The 17,290-nt window shown below is 53.1% G+C and overlaps 1 protein-coding gene across 1 annotated transcript in view; it reads left to right on the top strand.

Moving 5' to 3' along the window:
* BSN (bassoon presynaptic cytomatrix protein) overlaps nt 1-17,290 on the top strand; it is a 90,681-nt gene that overhangs the window by 60,977 nt on the left and 12,414 nt on the right. Inside the window, exon 4 of the mRNA XM_065642624.1 lies at nt 16,469-16,897. Coding sequence (XP_065498696.1) covers nt 16,469-16,897 — 429 coding nt within the window. The remainder of the gene's footprint in view (nt 1-16,468; nt 16,898-17,290) is intronic.

The following is a 17,290-nucleotide window of genomic DNA, read 5'->3' on the forward strand; positions in this document are numbered from 1 at the left end:
TAGATCTGGCTGTAGGTGAGAAATGTCTCCATCCCTCAGCACGGGCACGGAGGGAATGGCAGCGCCTTGCCCTGTCCCATGTCCCCCCACACATCTGCTTGGGGACAGTCACCTCCAGCATCAGGGGGTGACGATGGGAGTGCTGCCTGCAAGTGGCATCAGTGTGGGTGCTCTGCCACCCAGTTAATTTGCATTTAAAATCCCCCAAATTTTAACGGTGATCCCGGCCAGGCATAAGAAACTGGATGAGAAATGGGCCACAAAATGTTAGTTTAAAGGGGAGCGTAGCTGCGGTTTTGCCGTGCCCTCTGGAGACTGTGAGTGGTAGCTGATGTGCCTGCCCTCTTGGAAGAGGACATCCAAAATTATTTATTGTTTTGTACTTTGTCAAGGGTTCTAAATATGTTGCTTGAAATGGCACCTAGAGAAGTGAGATTTTCTAGAAAGGATGCAAAAGTAAGCAAGACACTAAAGGAAATGCTGTCACATCCTCTCTGCGTTAAAAAGCCCTCCTGTTGGGTGGGTAGGAGGTGGTTTTATGTCCCTGGTGTGGTCCAGAGTCTCCTGCTCTCCCTGGTGTGGTCCCAGCGGAACACGAACACCCTTCCCTGCCAGCACCAGCTGCCACGGGAGCTGCGGTTCCCAGGGAGCCGAGAGCTGATGTGCCGAGGGACCGAGGGACACACCAGCTTGCAAAGCTCCGCCTGGGGAGCCTCCTGCGCCAGCGGGAGGGAATGAGGACTTATTGTTAAAAAATTGCCCAAATTCTTTGTGTAGCAGAAAGAAATTGGCGGGGGGGCAGATGTGTAGCCCGGTGCTTGACTCGCCACCCAGAAGAAATGCTTTTCCCTGCTGATGCTATTCCTAGAGCTGATATTAAAAGCTGTTTAGGAGCTCCTGGAAATGATTCCCTGACAAAGCAAACCGTTTCAGCTAATTAAGAACCTGATGTGAAAGCCTCAGGTAATACTTTGTAACTTAAACAACTTCCTGGGGCGTTTGGAAGAGAAACAATTACAAAGGTGCAGCTACTGGCGTTGTATTTCCTCTGTTGACGGAGGCAGAGACCCGGGGGGATGCGGTTGGGGTTACTGCGGGCTCCCCTGCCCTGCGGTGCCTCATCCTGCTGGTCACGGTGAACCTGACACCAGCTGAAGGGGACAGCGGTGTGGCTTGGGCTTCATGGCTGTCATCAGGTCCCGTGTGGGTGGCGTCTGCCTTGCGGAGCCCTTGACACCACATCCCGAGCAGCCGCGTTAGGGGGTGCAATCTCTGGGGGACAAGGGGGCTGTGCTGGCACCGGGCACAGGGCTGCACAGGGCAGGTGGGGCATAAACCATCTTCTCAATTATGCCCCGGAGCCCCAGGTCAGGACTAAGCGCTGCTGGACCATTCCCTGCCTGCTGCTGCTGCGGTCCCCAGCTCTGCAGGGAGGAGGGAAAACCAGGGTGCTCTGCAGAGGATCCTCTATATTTCAGGCACGGAAGATCCTGGGCAGCAGCCCTGAGAGGTGTTCAGGCTCAGCCATGCAGAAACCCACGGTGGCGTCGGGGCGTGGGACAGTCCCAGCTCCCCCCAGCCCTGCAGGCAGGAGCTGCTGGAGCTGAGGCACCTTCTCGTGAGGGCAGAAAGCCTCTGCCAGGGCTCTGCCTGCATTTGCTGAGAATTATCTCCATTCTGTTTGTGCCGCACCGAGGCCATGCTGACCCAACGCCGGCCGTCCCTGCCAAGTGGTGTTTGGGTGCCAGGATGGGCTTCTCCCCACCTCTGCTCCTCATGGTTGCAGGTCCCCCACCAGCAAACCCTTGAGCTGTCTCAAAGCTTATCCTGGCTATGACTGTCAAAATGCACCAAACCCCCACAGCAGAGCACAGGGCTTTATTGCAAAATCTTTCTCTTTGATTCTACTTTGCCTCCTTATCTTCCCACTGCCATCTGCTCTGCCTGCTAAATAAGGAGCGTGCTGGGGACGAGGTGTGCTCTATGCGGGGGGACCCTCCGCTGGGCATCTTCTGCTGTGGCCTGGGGGAAGCTGCTGCTGCTGGGGATAGGGTTTGTCTGCTCTGGTTTTTGGTGTCTGTCCCAGGCTGAGCTGGCAGCGGAGGCACCTCTCCACGGTGATGGAGAGAACGGTACCCACCCAGGGTGATGGAGAGAGCAGTACCCACACCGGGTGGCTCCTTGCAGGGGACTTGGCTCCCCACCCTGCAGATGCTCATCTCATTCCTGAGGCAGGTGATGATTTGCTGAGACCAGCTGCCCAAATTTTAGCCAGTGAAATGAAATAAACCTTAAGAGACCTTAAGTGGAGAAGAGCCCAAGTCCTTCATGCCTTTCTTGTCTCTCGATTCGCTGTCCACGACTCTCTTTGCAGAGGAGTGACCATGGGGGAGTGGACACGGGACCTTTACCGCCCTCTTCCTTGGTGCGATGAAACATGTCAAAGGGAGATTTTCTGAGGGTCCCTTTGCACCCAACAGAGCAAATGCCCAGGACAGCGTGGGATGGGAGCTGCTCGGTGCCCTGCAGCAGAAGTGGCACAGCAGAGCAAGGACCTGTGTTGGCTTTTACATTTCTCACAACACAAAACTAGGAAGAAAAGCGAGGCTGGGAAGTGGGGAGATGTTTTGCAGAGTTAGCTTGGGGACTTCATTGCCCAAGTTACTTGAAGCAAATAGTACAGCAAAATGCTGGAGCCCAGAGGGAGGATTTGAGGAAAATGGAGACACCTTTGGGAGTGATAAGAAGGCTTCTTTAATTTAGAGATCTGCCTTGGGATCTTCAGATAGCATCTTTGAATGCTTTGTGTTTTCCCATCCCACAGCTAGAGGCTTTTGGCCATTATTTGTGCTGTGACTAGGAGATAACTAACAGGCAGATCTCTGACATGAGTTTGGTAGGGGGTTTTTTGGTTAGGATACTTTAAATTGAAGCACAAAGAGCACTTGTTTCCCAAGCCTGTTAAAGCAGAAAAGCATCGATTTCAGTGGTGTTTGGTTGACTCGGAGAACAAATACTCTAAAAACCCCCCCTCTAATTTGGCAAAGAAATGAGGTATTGTGTTGGCAATAACCCCTGAACGTGTGACCGTGGGTGTCGGGACAGGACCTGTGGGTTTGATTGTAGCTCTGTCCTGGCTGGGACCGCATCCTGGGATGAGCAGGGGGTGGGGGCAAGGGGGCTGCAGCAGATCCAGGGGGCTGCCGGGAGCGAACACCCTCGCGTCTGCAAAGGAGCTGTGAAATTCCCAGCTTTACATAATTTCCTTATTTACTTGGAGCTGTTAAGCGTGACCAACAGTCATCCGCTTGCTGAGAGCAAATAGGACATCAGGAAAAGAAGAGCAAACTGGAGCTAGGCAGCAGTATTTTTAACAGATCTGGGTTTTTCTTCAGGCTGGAAGTCAGATGAGTGTTGCCAGCCTTCAGAGGGGCAGGTTTCTTTCGAGACTGGCCCAGAACTACTCTTAAAGCAGAGCTTCTTAAATTACTTAAAGAGTTTGCATGGGGTGGTTTCTCCTGAGGCTTCAGGGAGCCAAGTGGTCCCACATGCATCTGTCTATCTTTGCAGAAAGGGCAGCTGGGAAAGGAAATGCCTTCAGAGATGCATATTTACCTGAGCAAAGATCCATGTGATTTTTTTTTTTTTAAAGCAACCATTTTATGTGGACTTCACCATTTCATTTTGTTTTGGCTTCTCAGCTTCATTCTTGCTGCGTTTACTCATGAGGTGCAAAATCTCAGTTCTTCCACTCTGGTGCCTGTAGCCAGTTCCTACCTCCTGGCTATGGAGAGACCCGTCACCGCTGGTGGGAACATCTTTCCAGGTCGGGGTCACCATCAAATCACCACCTGGCAGCTGGGGGCTATCAGCTCTTTTAAAAATAAGTTTAAGTTAAAAGAAAGGGGTTTTGAAAATAAACTTAAGTTTTATAATAGGTCTTGAAGATGATGAAAACTATATTGGACCCGCCAAGCCATGTGCCCCCTCTGTAGGCAACTCCTGGGTTCCCCAAGTGTGCCCTTATGGCCCAGATTTTAGGAATTTGATGGAGTCAGGAGTCTTATGGGATGAGGACAGGGAGGGAGACGATCTCCAGATGGGGAGGTCTGGGAGCTGCTGGTTTTGCTGTGGGCACAAGGCGAGGGGATGGAAGAGTGGGTGTGCAAGGCGCGAGCATGGAAAGATTCTGATGATTATAATTAGGGAGTAAAATGGCTCATCCGTCTCCGTTGTAACAACCTGTGTTTCTAGAATGTTTCTCAGCCTTTTCCTGTAATAGTTTATTGACCTGCACAGGAGCATGAAAGATTATGAGAGTTAATTTTTCAGGCTTATCACTTGATTTATTCTATAAAGGTAGTTCATTTAATTAAAATATTTCTGCTGCTGAAATCAGGACTGATAATCTTGAAGCCTGGAATGGGGTATATGGGCTTGTTTTGAAGCAGCAGTCATTGAACGGAGTCAGCATTGCCCACAGAAACCAAAGCTTCCAGTTCTTTAGGAACACAGGTATTTCAGGGCAAAAATCCTGGCAGAGGCCATAGAAATAGGAACAGAACAGGATGGAGAAAGAGAGAAGGGCAAGGGGCTGAGATCAGTGGGGTCACAAGGTACCTGAGATGCCTGCAGATGTCTATACATCACTTGACTGCTCTCCACCCAAAGGTGAAGCCCTTGGCCTTTGGCATCTTATTTTCCAAGTGCTGAACAGCCCTGAAAGCTGGGAGGCGGCTTCTCACTTGCCGACAGGGCCTGGGAGAGCTGAGGACAACTGCCAGCGGATGTCCCTCCAGTGGGACATCTACCCAATGTGTAAGGGCCATGGGAAGATAGATTGCGTAGGTCTCAGCAGTGGAGCCCTGGGTACCCTCAGCCATTTCCACATGGGGGTTTCGGTCTCTGCTGATGCAGAGTTGTCTCCCGGGAAAATATTATAGCCATTTTTACAGTTTTGGAAGCATTATATAACTGTGCAGGTACTGCAGGACGTCAGTTTGGGATGTCCTCAGCTTCTAAGCTGTACAACAGTTGGCTCCCCAAGACGCTTTGAAAATGATTCATCATGATCATGAAATAGGTTCAAACCCGTTCGCTGCTACTGGACTGGTTTGGAGATGAGGGGACTGGGGACTGAGCAGCTTGTAATGGGAAGGAAACTGGAGCTCTTGAAGATGCAGATTTTCTTCTGGTTTGGAAGTGAGTGGCTGCTGCCTGATAGACATCCAGGACTCTTTGCAATTTAAAAGAGAGCAATCAGACAGCTTGAATCTGTTTTTATCAGATGCAGAAAATTGCTAGTTGATATTTTAGTCAACACTCTAGTGCCTATGAAAAACCAAGGTTTTGATTAAATAAAACTTTTCTGATAAACTTAGCTTTTCTTGGATTTTCTTCTGTTGCAAAAATGAATACAATGTTATATTTGTTTTCTGTAGAGTTTGGCCAGGTTTCTCTTAGCAAACATTATTTTGCTGCAAACTTGAATCTTCTACATACGACTCCAAATGGTTCCTGAAGAGACATGGTTATTTGATGAAACATATGTGTCAAATAGCAGCATGGCCATGAGAAACACTTCGTGTCTGCACTGTGCCCATGCACCAAGGGGAGCGGGGATCTGTGATGACCCAGGTTCGGGCTATGCTGGACCCGACATGCATCTCCTGGGCTTTCTTGCAGGATTATTATCATGCAGCTGGCGTTTGGAGATCCTCTTGCTGCTGTTAACCTTGGCTGAGAAATACATCCAGATAATGGGGACTGTTACAGATAAGGCTGGCTGGCAGGCTGATAAATCTCGTTAAGGAGTACTACATCACAGAGTAAATTACAATGCACGGCTGGATCGATTCAAACAAATATGAACAATATATTACTTCTTTGTCGGTAGGGGAAAAACAGACTCCTGCTGCTGTGCCGGTGGGTTTTGGTGCTGGATGCGGAGCTGGGGGTGATGTTGGCACAGGGCTGGCTGAGAAGATGCGGTTTCTCAGTGGGTGCATCCCAGCAGTGCTGGAGCAGGGACCCGAAGGGTCCTTGGGGAGAGTGAACTGGGAGCAACTGGTGTGTCTGTGGGCGAGAGGGGCCGGGGAGCCAGGGGACAACTCTCTTCTGCGTGGTTACATGATGGTCATCACAGACTGGTCTGTAACGACTGTAAATGACCCAGACAGCTTTATAAACGTCATGTTGGAGCAAAACGGGGAAATCGGAGATTGTCTTCCTTGGGACAGCCATAGCTAATCTTTGAAAACCAGACCAAACCCTCTGCTGCTTTAATACTCGTGGCTGGGTTTTATTGTGAAGAGAAAATCTTCTTAATTCTTCATCCATTTGGATCCAGTCTCTTGGAACTGAGCTGGTAGTTAATTTAGCTTTTCTCCAAGATAAAACAGAGAGAAATAGTAAGGCTCAGTGAAAAGGAAAACAAAAAGCACTTTCAGCATCTGAGACTTGCTCTCTTGTTCCTCTTATTTTCTTACTCTTTGTGATTTTCCTTTTCCTTAAATATGCAGCACCGTGCTCACGTTTCCTCCCGCAATGGCACCCTCAGGTGCCCAGCCTGGGCGGGTTGTTTCTCCCACTTCTTGGAATAGATGCTCCATCTCAAGCCTGTCCCAGGCCAGAGACAGCTTTATCTCCACCTTCTCACTGCAGAAGGGGCCATCGGGTAATGGTCAAGGTGGCAGAAGATACGTGGTGGTGTCCAATGGCCAAGGAAAAAAAGGAAGCACATCCAGATTGGAAATAGCAACAAATGAGTATCAAAACTGCTGCCCAGCAATGGGGACCTTGTGAAGTAAGAGTGTCTTTTATCTGAACCAAAGTGCGGAGGGATGAGCTGGTGCGCATGGCGGTGGGTGAACTTGGTGGGTCAGAGTGAGGATGGGCATTTCTGGTGGTCACTTCTGGCCCCAAAACTAGTCTAGTCTTCTCCAAATAGTAGCGCAGAGGCTGTCCCATGTCCTACCTAAGAGTGCTTGGCTTCCATGTGTCAATTCCATGTGTCACCTCCGTGACATCTCGAGGCAAACCTGCTTGTGTTCATCTCCACCCGCATTGCCGTGCCGGGAGCTGGCGTCTCTGCCTCCCGTCCCCGATGGCAGCTGGTGCATCGCTGGATGTCTGTGTCACTGCAGAGGCATGGCAGGGACACGGATGCTCCGCAGGCCGTTTCCAGGGCGATGGATGCTCACTCGCAGCCCTGGACATGAGTCCCGTGGCTTGGACAAAAACCCAAAGCATCCAAGTGCTCTCCTCAATATCATACTGATTTTTTAAAATGTTTTTATCTAATGAACTGGAAGGAAATATGTTGAGTGGGGAGGGATGTCTATATATACTCTGCAAAAGCACCAGTTTCCAAATTTTGGACAGCTGTGTACCCTTTTTTAGCAGCCCCTTCACACAGCCCACACAGCACCCAGCCTCTCGCAATCGGGCTCGTTTGGAAATACGCTTTCTTGATTGCAAAATAGTTTCAATCCTTTAACTTAGAAACATTCTTGCCATTTGAAAAGATCCTTTTTTATTTTTAAGCTCCAAAAATATAGAAGGTTCTTCCTGCTGCAGCAGCTGCCCTGATTTTGGAGGTGGTGCAAGGTGGGCAGGGATGAGCTGGGGGGTCTGACTGGTGGCTATGGCCGCACAAGCATGTTCCCCTGGGGGCATTATTCTGGGGTCCCAGCTGGACCCCCGAACTGGTTGCCCAGTTGGCCCCTTGGCCTTCAAGTCAGGCGTTTGAAGGCAAGCTCGTTTCCCAGCTCTGGGGAATAAAATTGTTTGGGCCTGACAGTGAAATAACAATATGGAAAAGCAGTCTAAGCTTGAGTGTAACCCCACAATTCCTAATAATGTGGGAGAGATGCCGGCCTTTTCCTCTAGCCTCCATCAAGCCAGTTTGGGGCAGGAGCCTTGCTGGGGGCCCTGGCACAGCTCAGGGGGCAGAGCAGAGCAGCACATGTCCCTCTCCGTGGGTCAGCACACCAAAAAGCCCATCGGTTCTCTGCAGATCTCTGTTTGTGCCGCAGCTGGGGCTGCCCGGGACGGCCATGCCTGACTCCGGGGCACAGCTGCTGGGTTTGCAGCGGGCGAGAAGCCGCGGGCGGCCCAGGCTGGCCGCACTGGTGGAAACCACATCTGCAGCTCACCCACAGCCGCGTTCTCCCCGCTGGGGTGTTCACCGGCCATCGGCTCTGCAGTGGAATAAGCTGACTTGGCAAGAGCACAGCGATTCCTCGAAGGCGAGTGGAGGGGAGTGTCGCTATGACTCGTCAGTCAAAGGCTTTCAGCTGGAATAATCCGCTGCTAGAGTGTTGGACTGTAGGCTGGGGGGCTGTGAGCGCCGCGGGAGCTGTTTTCTCTGACCTCCGTGCTGTGTCACGGAGGGTTGATGCATCCCTGCTGTGGCCGGTAGCAGGGGAGGAGAAAAATCGGCATCTCCCCTGCAGCTGCCGCGAAGCTGGGGCTGGGAGCTGCCGCTGCCCGTGTCCTTCCCTCCCGGCATGGCTGATGGCAGCCCCAGTGCTCAGCCATCATCTCCAGCTTCTCCCACCTTCTCTTTCTGTGTGTTTTTTCCAGCCGGGAGAGGTCCCAGCACAGAGAAGGAAGAGGGATGGAGCAGAGCAGATGGGAGGCAGAGAATAAGCCCTGCAAGGCGGAGCTCATCCCAGCGAGCTCTTTACTCTGTGCTGCTTTTAATCACATTTTTGAGGTGTGAAGGCCACCGATACAGTGCACATATCTAAAATAGAGCTGGGGAGGGACTGTCGGCTCCATCAGCCTGAGAGAGGCCACAGGAACACAATAGGCTGATGCTGGGAAGCACATCACTGGGTTACTTAGTCTAACGCTATATTTAGCAAGGTATTGAAATAACTGTGGTGGTTTTCAGCTGGGCTAATCTGTAAACCCTGGTTGCACTACACTTGCATGGTTGATGGTAATGAAGTCAATTAGTGTGGAGCAGGCGGCCAAGGAAGCTCGGCTGCGGGAGGCACGTGTGGTCCTTTCCCTGGAGACGGTGCCGGGAGCCGCGGCGTCACTCCAGGCAGTGCCGGCTCCTCGCTGCCCGCACCAGCCCCGCTGGGCAGTGGGGAGGATGTGCAGTGACTCTGGGGACCCCCAGCCACCTTTGCTCCCTGGCCAGGCAGGTGTCAGCACACGGGCAGCCGGGCTGGAGAAACACGACCTGCTCTGCTGCACGGCGTTTGAGTCACGTTTAGCCTATTTTATTTATAGATTTTTATATGGAGCACAGGCCCTGTTAGAAGCAGCTGAGGGACATGGAGGGGTTCAGCCTGGAGAACAGGAGGCTGAGGGTAGACCTTCTCACTGTCTACAACTGCCTGAAAGGAGGTTGTAGCATGGAAGGTGTTGGTCTCTTCTCACAAGTAACAAATGACAGGACGAGAGGAAATGGCCTCAAGTTGCACCAGGGGAGGTTTAGATTGGATATGAGAAAAAATGTCTTCACCACAAGGGCTTCACCACAAGCATTGGAACGGGCTGCCCAGGGCAGTGGTTGAGTCACCATCCCTGGAGGGGTTTAACAGACATGGAGATGAGGTTCTTAGGGACATGGTTTAGTGGTGGACTTGGCAGTGTTGGGTTAATGGTTAGACTCGATTACCTTAAAGGTCTTTTCCAACCAAAATGATTTTATGATTATATATATATATATATATATATGCATACATAAATTTCAGAAGCAGCACGCATATGCTGGCATAAATGCAGTTAGCAAGTGCAGGTGCAGGCAGCTCTGCATCTAGCTTGAATGGGATTTTGAGGATGTTCTTAGGGGAAAAAAAAGGCACAATCAGGGCACTTTCTGTTCTGCCGGATCTCTGCCTGTCCCTAGGGCTGCCTCTGCCTGCTCTGGTCCCCCTTGGTGCCCTCCTGGCACTGGGGCCACCTGAAACCTCTCCGGCCTCTCCCCATCGCAGGCACAGCTCCGACGAGCATCTCCTGCATTTGCTCCATCTCGCCTCCCGATCTCTGGCGCTTCCGCCGTCGCGACGCATTTCCTCATTCTCATCTCAAATCCCACCCTTGCCTCAGCGCCTGCAGAGATAAGGGCTGGGGCGGAGGTAAAACCAGGCCTGTGGTTATTCACTGATGGCACACGAGGTTGAAAATGTGCTTTGCGAACGTGCTGTGGTCGGGACTGTGATGCGCATCGTCCTCTCCGTAGGTGAGCCTCCTGGAGAAGCGCTGGTTGTTGGGTTCGGCACACACGCCCTCACCTCCCAAAACGGCAGTGGCTCGGTGGAAGGGGTTTGGCAGAGATGTGTGGTGCCTCCAGCCGTGGGGAGGTGGTCTGGAGGGGTCGGGAGAGCTCAGCTGAGGGAATGGGCTGACACCGAGGGTGAATGAGCATCAGCCAGTGCTCAGGCAGCGGCATCCAAAAGGAGTGAGCCCCGGGGAGGCTGCTGCCAGCCAGACCCCGGGCACTGCCCGAGATGGGTCTGAAACAGCCCCGGCATCCAGTGATCAGGCATGACTCAGTCCTTTTCCTTTAAAACTGTGCTGAAAGCTGTCCCCAGTACGGACAGAGCTGGAGTGTTTGTAGCAGGAGGATGCTGAGTGCTTGGGAAGTGGGATCACGCAGCGAGATGCTCCCATTGCTGCTGCGGGAGAGTGCGGGGAATGTGGCTGGATGTCAGGAACACTCCAAAACGGGAGGTTTCCTTCAAGCGGGACTGAGAGGAGTGCTTAGGAAGTGATTTTATGAGGTTCTTGTTAATTTGAAATCTGATTCAGATACCAGAAGTGTTTTCCATATTTTCCAGGCACCCATCTGTCACAGTGATGAGCCCTGCACAGTACTTGTCAGCAAATAAATGAAATATTCTTGTGAGATTCAACGCATTTAATGCTGGGAAATGAGATCTGGCTTATGAGATACTTCTACCTCATGCTGCTTATCTAATTTTGCACAGATTTTTGTCCTGGTATTTTAATAGATATCTTTTTAATTTGGTAAAGTAATGCCACAGAACATAAATAACTGGGTGGAGTCATAGGGATGATATTCCAGGGAGCAGTTTGCACTGGGATGAAGATCACAGCTGTGCATCTGCCAGAAGCCTGGGAGGTTGCATCGAGGGTCTCGGGGGTAGTGGGGACAGTGGGACTGGCAGCCAGGAGCTAACTGGGGAAGCTGGGGAGCCTCTGGCACCGCCGTCTCCTGACGAGGCTCTCAGACCTCCCAGCTGCTGAACAGGAGGTTCATGTGCAACCACGATGCTGAAGCTCACTGGCTCCATCGTTTAAAAAAACCCCAGTGGCGCTAGGGGATTCAGCATTTAATTAACTTGCCAAGCAGTAACGGTGACCAAAATTATGCTGGAAGACTTCTATTTTAGTTAATTACAGTTTTGTTGTTGCCCATTAGTAAATTAAAACAATTGCAGGGTAAAACCCAGCGGAGGTTGGCGAGCGTGGCTGTGGCCACCTGCCAGTGGATGACAGAGCTTGGGGGGAGCCGGGTGCACCCTCCACACACACAGACCCCCCGTGCACACAGACCCCAATGCTCACCGACCCTGCGCCGCATCCCCGCGTATTGCCCTGCGAGCCAGGCTGTGGCAAACCCTCCCTGGCCCGGGAGGCAGCACGGGCAGCCATCGGCACAGAGCCTGCCGGCATCGTGGCCGCATCCTGCATTTCCCCACGCTGCTCGCGTGGTGCGCGATTAATAACCGGGATAGTCGTTCCCACACGGATGCGATGCCTGGAATGCAGCTGCTCGCTCTCGGTCACTGGCCAGGGCTGCCACCCGGGCTCCCTCCTGCCCCCACCAGAGCTCCCTTTCTCTTGCTGGAAACCTACTTTTCCCGTAACTCTGCAAATCCCGGTGGTTTGGGGGTGAGGAAGGCTGGGAGCCCAGCGGTCAGGACAGTGGCCGCCCAGGGGTGTAGGCTGGCTGGTTTCCTGTGCTCCCTGGCCTGCCAGTGCCTCGGCATTGCAGACAGCATCTCAGGAATGGTTTGGTTTCATCCCTCTCTTTAATTATTGATGCTTTCCTTTGCCTGCAGCCCGGTCTGCATCTCAGCGGTGCTGCCTGTGCACTGCTGAGCTTCCCGGTGCACCACAGTCTTCATCGGCCCCAGCTCCCATCACCTGCCCTCTACGTGGTTAAAGCCCCCGTGCCTGCACCGTGGTGCAGCAAATGTAGGCGTCGAGCAAGCCCCCATCCCGTCCCGATTGGGACTGTGGTTTCCAGCATCTCGAAGCACAGGGACTCAGACAGGCGCTGCTGTGCCTTTGCCATAAGCTCCTTACCCACTTACCGCCCCAGCGAGGGGCACCCCGACTTCCTGGGCATCCAACCGTTTGGACATGCAAAGCACTAAATACAGCCTAATTATTATTATCTTCATGGGATCTGGTTAATCTGGATGGGGATTTACAAGCTGTTAGCAAATCAGCTGGTTGTCACATGTTTGCATTTTTCTCAGGGGTGGCTTAATCCTGTTGGCCGCGTTGGCTGGGAAATGCCCAGGGCCAAGTTACACGTCTGCAGGAGCTGCTCCAGTGCCGACCCCTCTGGGAGGGAGCAGAGGGGCTGCAGGAGAACCAAACACTGAGCTGAAAATGCTGCAGGACAGCAGGAGAGGTTGGGTCATTTGTCACCAGCAGAGCCTGGGACACTGGCGCGGGGCTGTGAGGTGCCTCGGATGCAGCATCTGCACTGAGCCCCAGGGTCTTAGCATCCAGCAGTGTGACAGTGTCAGTGCTGGGTGTTGGTTGGGCTGCAGAGGGCACTTAAAGATGGGGACTGAGCGCTTGGAGAGGTTTGCCAGGGAAATTCCCACTGGGCGCAGGCAGCTTTACCTGCTTCCATCTCCCCGCAGCTGCCACGGGCAGATTTCACACCTTCCTGTGGGGGTGCAGGAGCCGGGCAGCGTGGAGCTCCTGCTGCTGGAGATGGTCACTGCAGCCAGTGCCGGGATGCGATGGCAAACACTGCGATGGCAAACGCTGCGATGGCAAACGCTGGGCTGGCAAACACTGGCCTGGCAGCTCCAGCACAGCCCGTGCTTACAGCGTACACAGGGCTCTGCGCAGTGCTGCTGCCGAGGCCGGGGGCTCTCCCACAGCTTGGGACAGAAAACCTTCCCCTGTTTTTCTGCCATCTGAGGCTGTAACCGCGTAGTGATTTTCTGTGGGGGTTCAGACTAAAGCGCAGGGTGCTGGACTGTCGGCAGGGTCTCCCCAGCATGGGAGACCCCTAGGGTGCTGAAAGAAAAGCCAGGAAGAGAAAATGCAAACTCAACATGTGTCAGTTTTTTGTCTGGGGTGTCTCCCGGGGCTTGGCCGGCACCTCTCTCAGCTGGGGAAGGCCAAGGGCCAGCTCCACGTGCCACATTCCCTGGTTCCTGCCTCCCCTCTGTGCCCCAGCCTTTCTGCGGGCTCTTAAGGGCAAGGCCTATCTCAGAGCAGAGCTCCACAATCTTTGGCAGGGCTATTTTTACTGGAGATCGTTCCCTTCTCCCCTTCCCAGTGCAGTCTCATGAAGAGTGGAGCTGTCACGTCTGCAAGAGCAGCGTGACAGGGGAGCGGGTGACACCGGGGCAGCTGCCCAGGGGAGCGGCTGCAGAGCCACGGGCAGGACCATCCCGAGGAAGGATGCTCAGACCGATCTGCAGAGCTATAGATAGATCCCCGTGGCTGGGGAGGGGCTGCTGGGGGAGTGTGGGGTCTCCAGTCCAGTCTGCCATGCAGGGCAGGGTAGCCACCAACACAAGGGACTTAGTCTAGCAACATCTTGAACCCTCTCCAAGGACAGAGACCCTACGGTGACTGTTCTGGGCTGCACCGCTGCCTCAGCAAAGGGGCTTTTCCTGATGTCCACCCAGACCCTCTGATCGTGCAAAGCCCATACATCTGTAGCCAGGCAAACCTGGACAAAAGGACGGGATGATCTGGGAGGTAACACCTTTTGCAGGTGTCCTGCCATGGTGGTTGTCCCAGCAGGGCAATGGCCGGAGTGTGTGTGACTCCTGCCTCTCCAAGGGCACAAGACCCACCTCTTCAGATGGGACCTGACTGGCACTCAGTGTCCACACTTGGTGGCCAGCCTTGGCCTTCCGTGGTCATCGTTGGCTTGAATTTGGCCCCAGCAGGGCAAAAGAATCTGTGCCCATCCGCTTGTCCAGAGCTCCCAGCCACCATGGTCTGGCAGAGTGGGACAGCACAGGCATGGTCAATGCCCCATTCGGGGGGTGTGTTGAGGGCCTGGACGGGGCAGGATGGGTTGTTTTGTGGGGACAGACTTTTTAGCACAGCCTGTAGTGATAGGACAAGGGGTGATGGTTTTAAACTAAAGGAGGGGAGATTCAGGCTGGACATGAGGAAGAAATTATTTACACTGAAGGTGGCGAGAGCCTGGCCCAGGTTGCCCAGAGAGGTGGTGGATGCCCCATCCCTGGAGCCATCCCAGGCCAGGCTGGACGCCTCCCCCTCAATGCCAGTGTTGGGAGGGAGCTCTGGTGAAGAAAAATGGGATTCCTCAAAGAAAAATGAAAGGCTGCGCGTTTCCGTGAGGCAGAGATTCAATTTGTGTCGTGCAATCACATTTCCCTCTGCACTCTGAAATAATTACAGAGCGGAGCAGGGCGAGGAGGTCTGATTCAGAGACACGGGGACAAGAACGAGTTCTGAAATAAAAGAAGACAAATGCAATCATTATGATACAATAGGCCACACTTGCCCCTTAATTAGACTTTCTCTTTGATTAAGCAGTAATTAAATATTACCATGCTGAAAGGGATTTTTTTTATGCCCCTAATGTATTCCTAAGATGTTTGTGTGGGAGCGGGGGCTGCTGCGGGGTGGTGGGAGGATGCTGCACGCGTGCCGCTTCCCCGCAGGAGAAGCATCTCTGCCCTTTGCTCCCCGGCCAGCATGGGCTGGTGGCAGCTCCTGGTTCAGGTGGCTGCGGGAGTGAAGGATTGTCCATGGGGACACCCACTGCTCCTGGCCACCACCAGCTGCAAAGCATCGCCAGCATCTCCTCAAAACAGAGGGCCTCCTGATTGCAGGTGCCAAGCCCGTTGTGCTGCTGCCATCTCACAGGTGGGGGTTTTAGAGCCGTAGAATAGAATCACGGAATCATTTACGTTGGAGAAGACCCTTAAGGTAATCGAGTCCAACTGTTAACCTGACACCACCAAGTCCACCACTAACCCATGTCCCCAGGAACCTCATCTCCACGTCTGTTCAACCCCTCCAGTGATCATGACTCCACCACTGCCCTGGGCAGCCTGTTCAAATGCCTGACAACCCTTTCCAGGAAGAAATTGTTCCTAATATCCAATCTAAACCTGCCCTGGTGTAACTTGAGGCCTTTTCCTTGAGACCATTTTGGTGAACCTCATCTTCTCCATGGAGACCATGACCTCTGTGGCTCCAGGAGAAAGGGCTGGCTTGCAGCCCTGATCCCAGTCTGGTCCAGCTGAAGACCAAGCCCGTGTCTCTAACATCCTGACAGCTCCTTGGGGCCAGCTGCCCCCTGAGATTGGCCACCCTGAGCTCCAGGAGCAATGGATCAGCAAAGGAGAAGTCTGGGGAAAAGGAGCATATCAGGCTGTCAGCAGCAAAACTAAAAAGATTTAAGATGATGAAACATCAAAAGGGAAGGAAATGTCAGGCCCCTATTCCTGGACATTCCTGGGTGGGTAAAAATAGCCCTTGCACAACCCGGGGGGGGAAAGTGCTTCAGATCTCCTAATGCAGAGCCCCCGCCGCAGCCCCGCGGGCTCTCTGCCACTCACCGCCCCGCGTGCAAGCGGCTTTTTCCAGGTCATAAAACGATGGCTCTTGCTGAGAATTTCACTAGACAAGATTGTCTTGTTCTTTTCCTGCACAGCGTGTACTTTGAGTAATATCTTCGGGAAATTTTTGCGTACTTGTATACCCAGTATTTTCTGATAACCTAGAAAAAAAGATCCTTAAGTATTATGATTATGCTATTAAACCTTTATTGTATTGAGGAAAGAGAAGCTGTGTGGAGCCAAAGAAGTGTTAAGCTACAGTAGCAATCTGCCTTCGTTGTTTCATTTCATTTAAAATTGAAGTATTGGCAAGACTGGAGATGAAAAGAGCTGGTGACGCTGAGGTGTCGTGGGGGAGAGTGTGGAATCCCTGTGCCGTAGCCATCATCCCTCTCGTTGAACATCACTGAGGCCTGAACAGGGATAGGTTTGAGCTGGATGGTTGGTCTCTTCTAGATGGTTTGTAGGGTTCAGTAGAGCTGCACACCCCTCCACAGCCCGTGCCAGCATTTTAACACTTACCTGCTCACCGCCTGGCCTCGCCGAAGCCACTTATCTGCTTTGTGTGGGCTGAGACCTTTGCACCATCACTGCGTGTCCCACCAGCAGATCTCAGTGACACCCCCACTGGGCCAAATCTCACGGAGTTTGAAGAGAACTTTCCTTTCTGTGTTTTGCAGAAGAACGAATGGCTGTGCTTGAACTGCCAAACTCAGCGCCTGCTCGAAGGCAGCCTGGGCGACCCTGCCCCCATGCCTCTGCCTGCCCCAAAGCAACCAGCCCCCGGCTCCCCCCAGCGCCAGCCGCCAGCCACCGGCCAGCACCAGAGAGCACCGGCACCCGCCGAGCCGGCGGCACCCCCGGAGCGGCAGCCCTCGCCTGCGCGGAGCCTGCGGGCTGCCGAACCGAGCCGGACCCCCAGCCCTGCCCTGCCAGAGAAGAAGCCCCCAGTGCCGTCAGAGGAAAAACCGCTGCCCAAAGCTGCCCCAGAACCTTCCAGAGCTCCCAAGAGCACCGCCACACTGAAGGGGAAGAGTGAGACCCCCAAAGCAGAGGGGGAGAGCAAGGAGAGCCGGGCACCCCCCGAGGCGCCACGGGCGAAGGAGGAGGTGAGTTCTGGGGGTGCGTGTCCCCGCCCGAGCAGCCCTGGGACTGTGTCTCACCGGGGCTGGTGCAGTGCTGAGCCCTGCCCGTGCCAGCAGCGATGCTCAGCAATGGGGGGTTGTTCCAAGTTGGAGCAGAAACCGTGTCCTGGAGGCCACTTGCCACGGGAAAGGGTGAGCTGCAAACTGCTCTCTCAGCAGTTCCATACTGCTCAGGAACTTCTACAGCAGTGTGCTGGTGTTCGCCTGCTCTTTATTAGGATTAGATCAATTTGGGCATAATGTGATAGTTCGTGTCATCTTTAGCCTTTGGATTTGTTTTAAATAATATAAGGGCAGCTGAATTTGTTGTTAAGTGGAAAACTCATTTCAGAACATTTCGTGTTGCAGCAGTTGGCA

This window comes from Caloenas nicobarica, chromosome 11, assembly GCF_036013445.1.
Source record: "Caloenas nicobarica isolate bCalNic1 chromosome 11, bCalNic1.hap1, whole genome shotgun sequence".
NCBI lineage: Eukaryota > Metazoa > Chordata > Aves > Columbiformes > Columbidae > Caloenas > Caloenas nicobarica.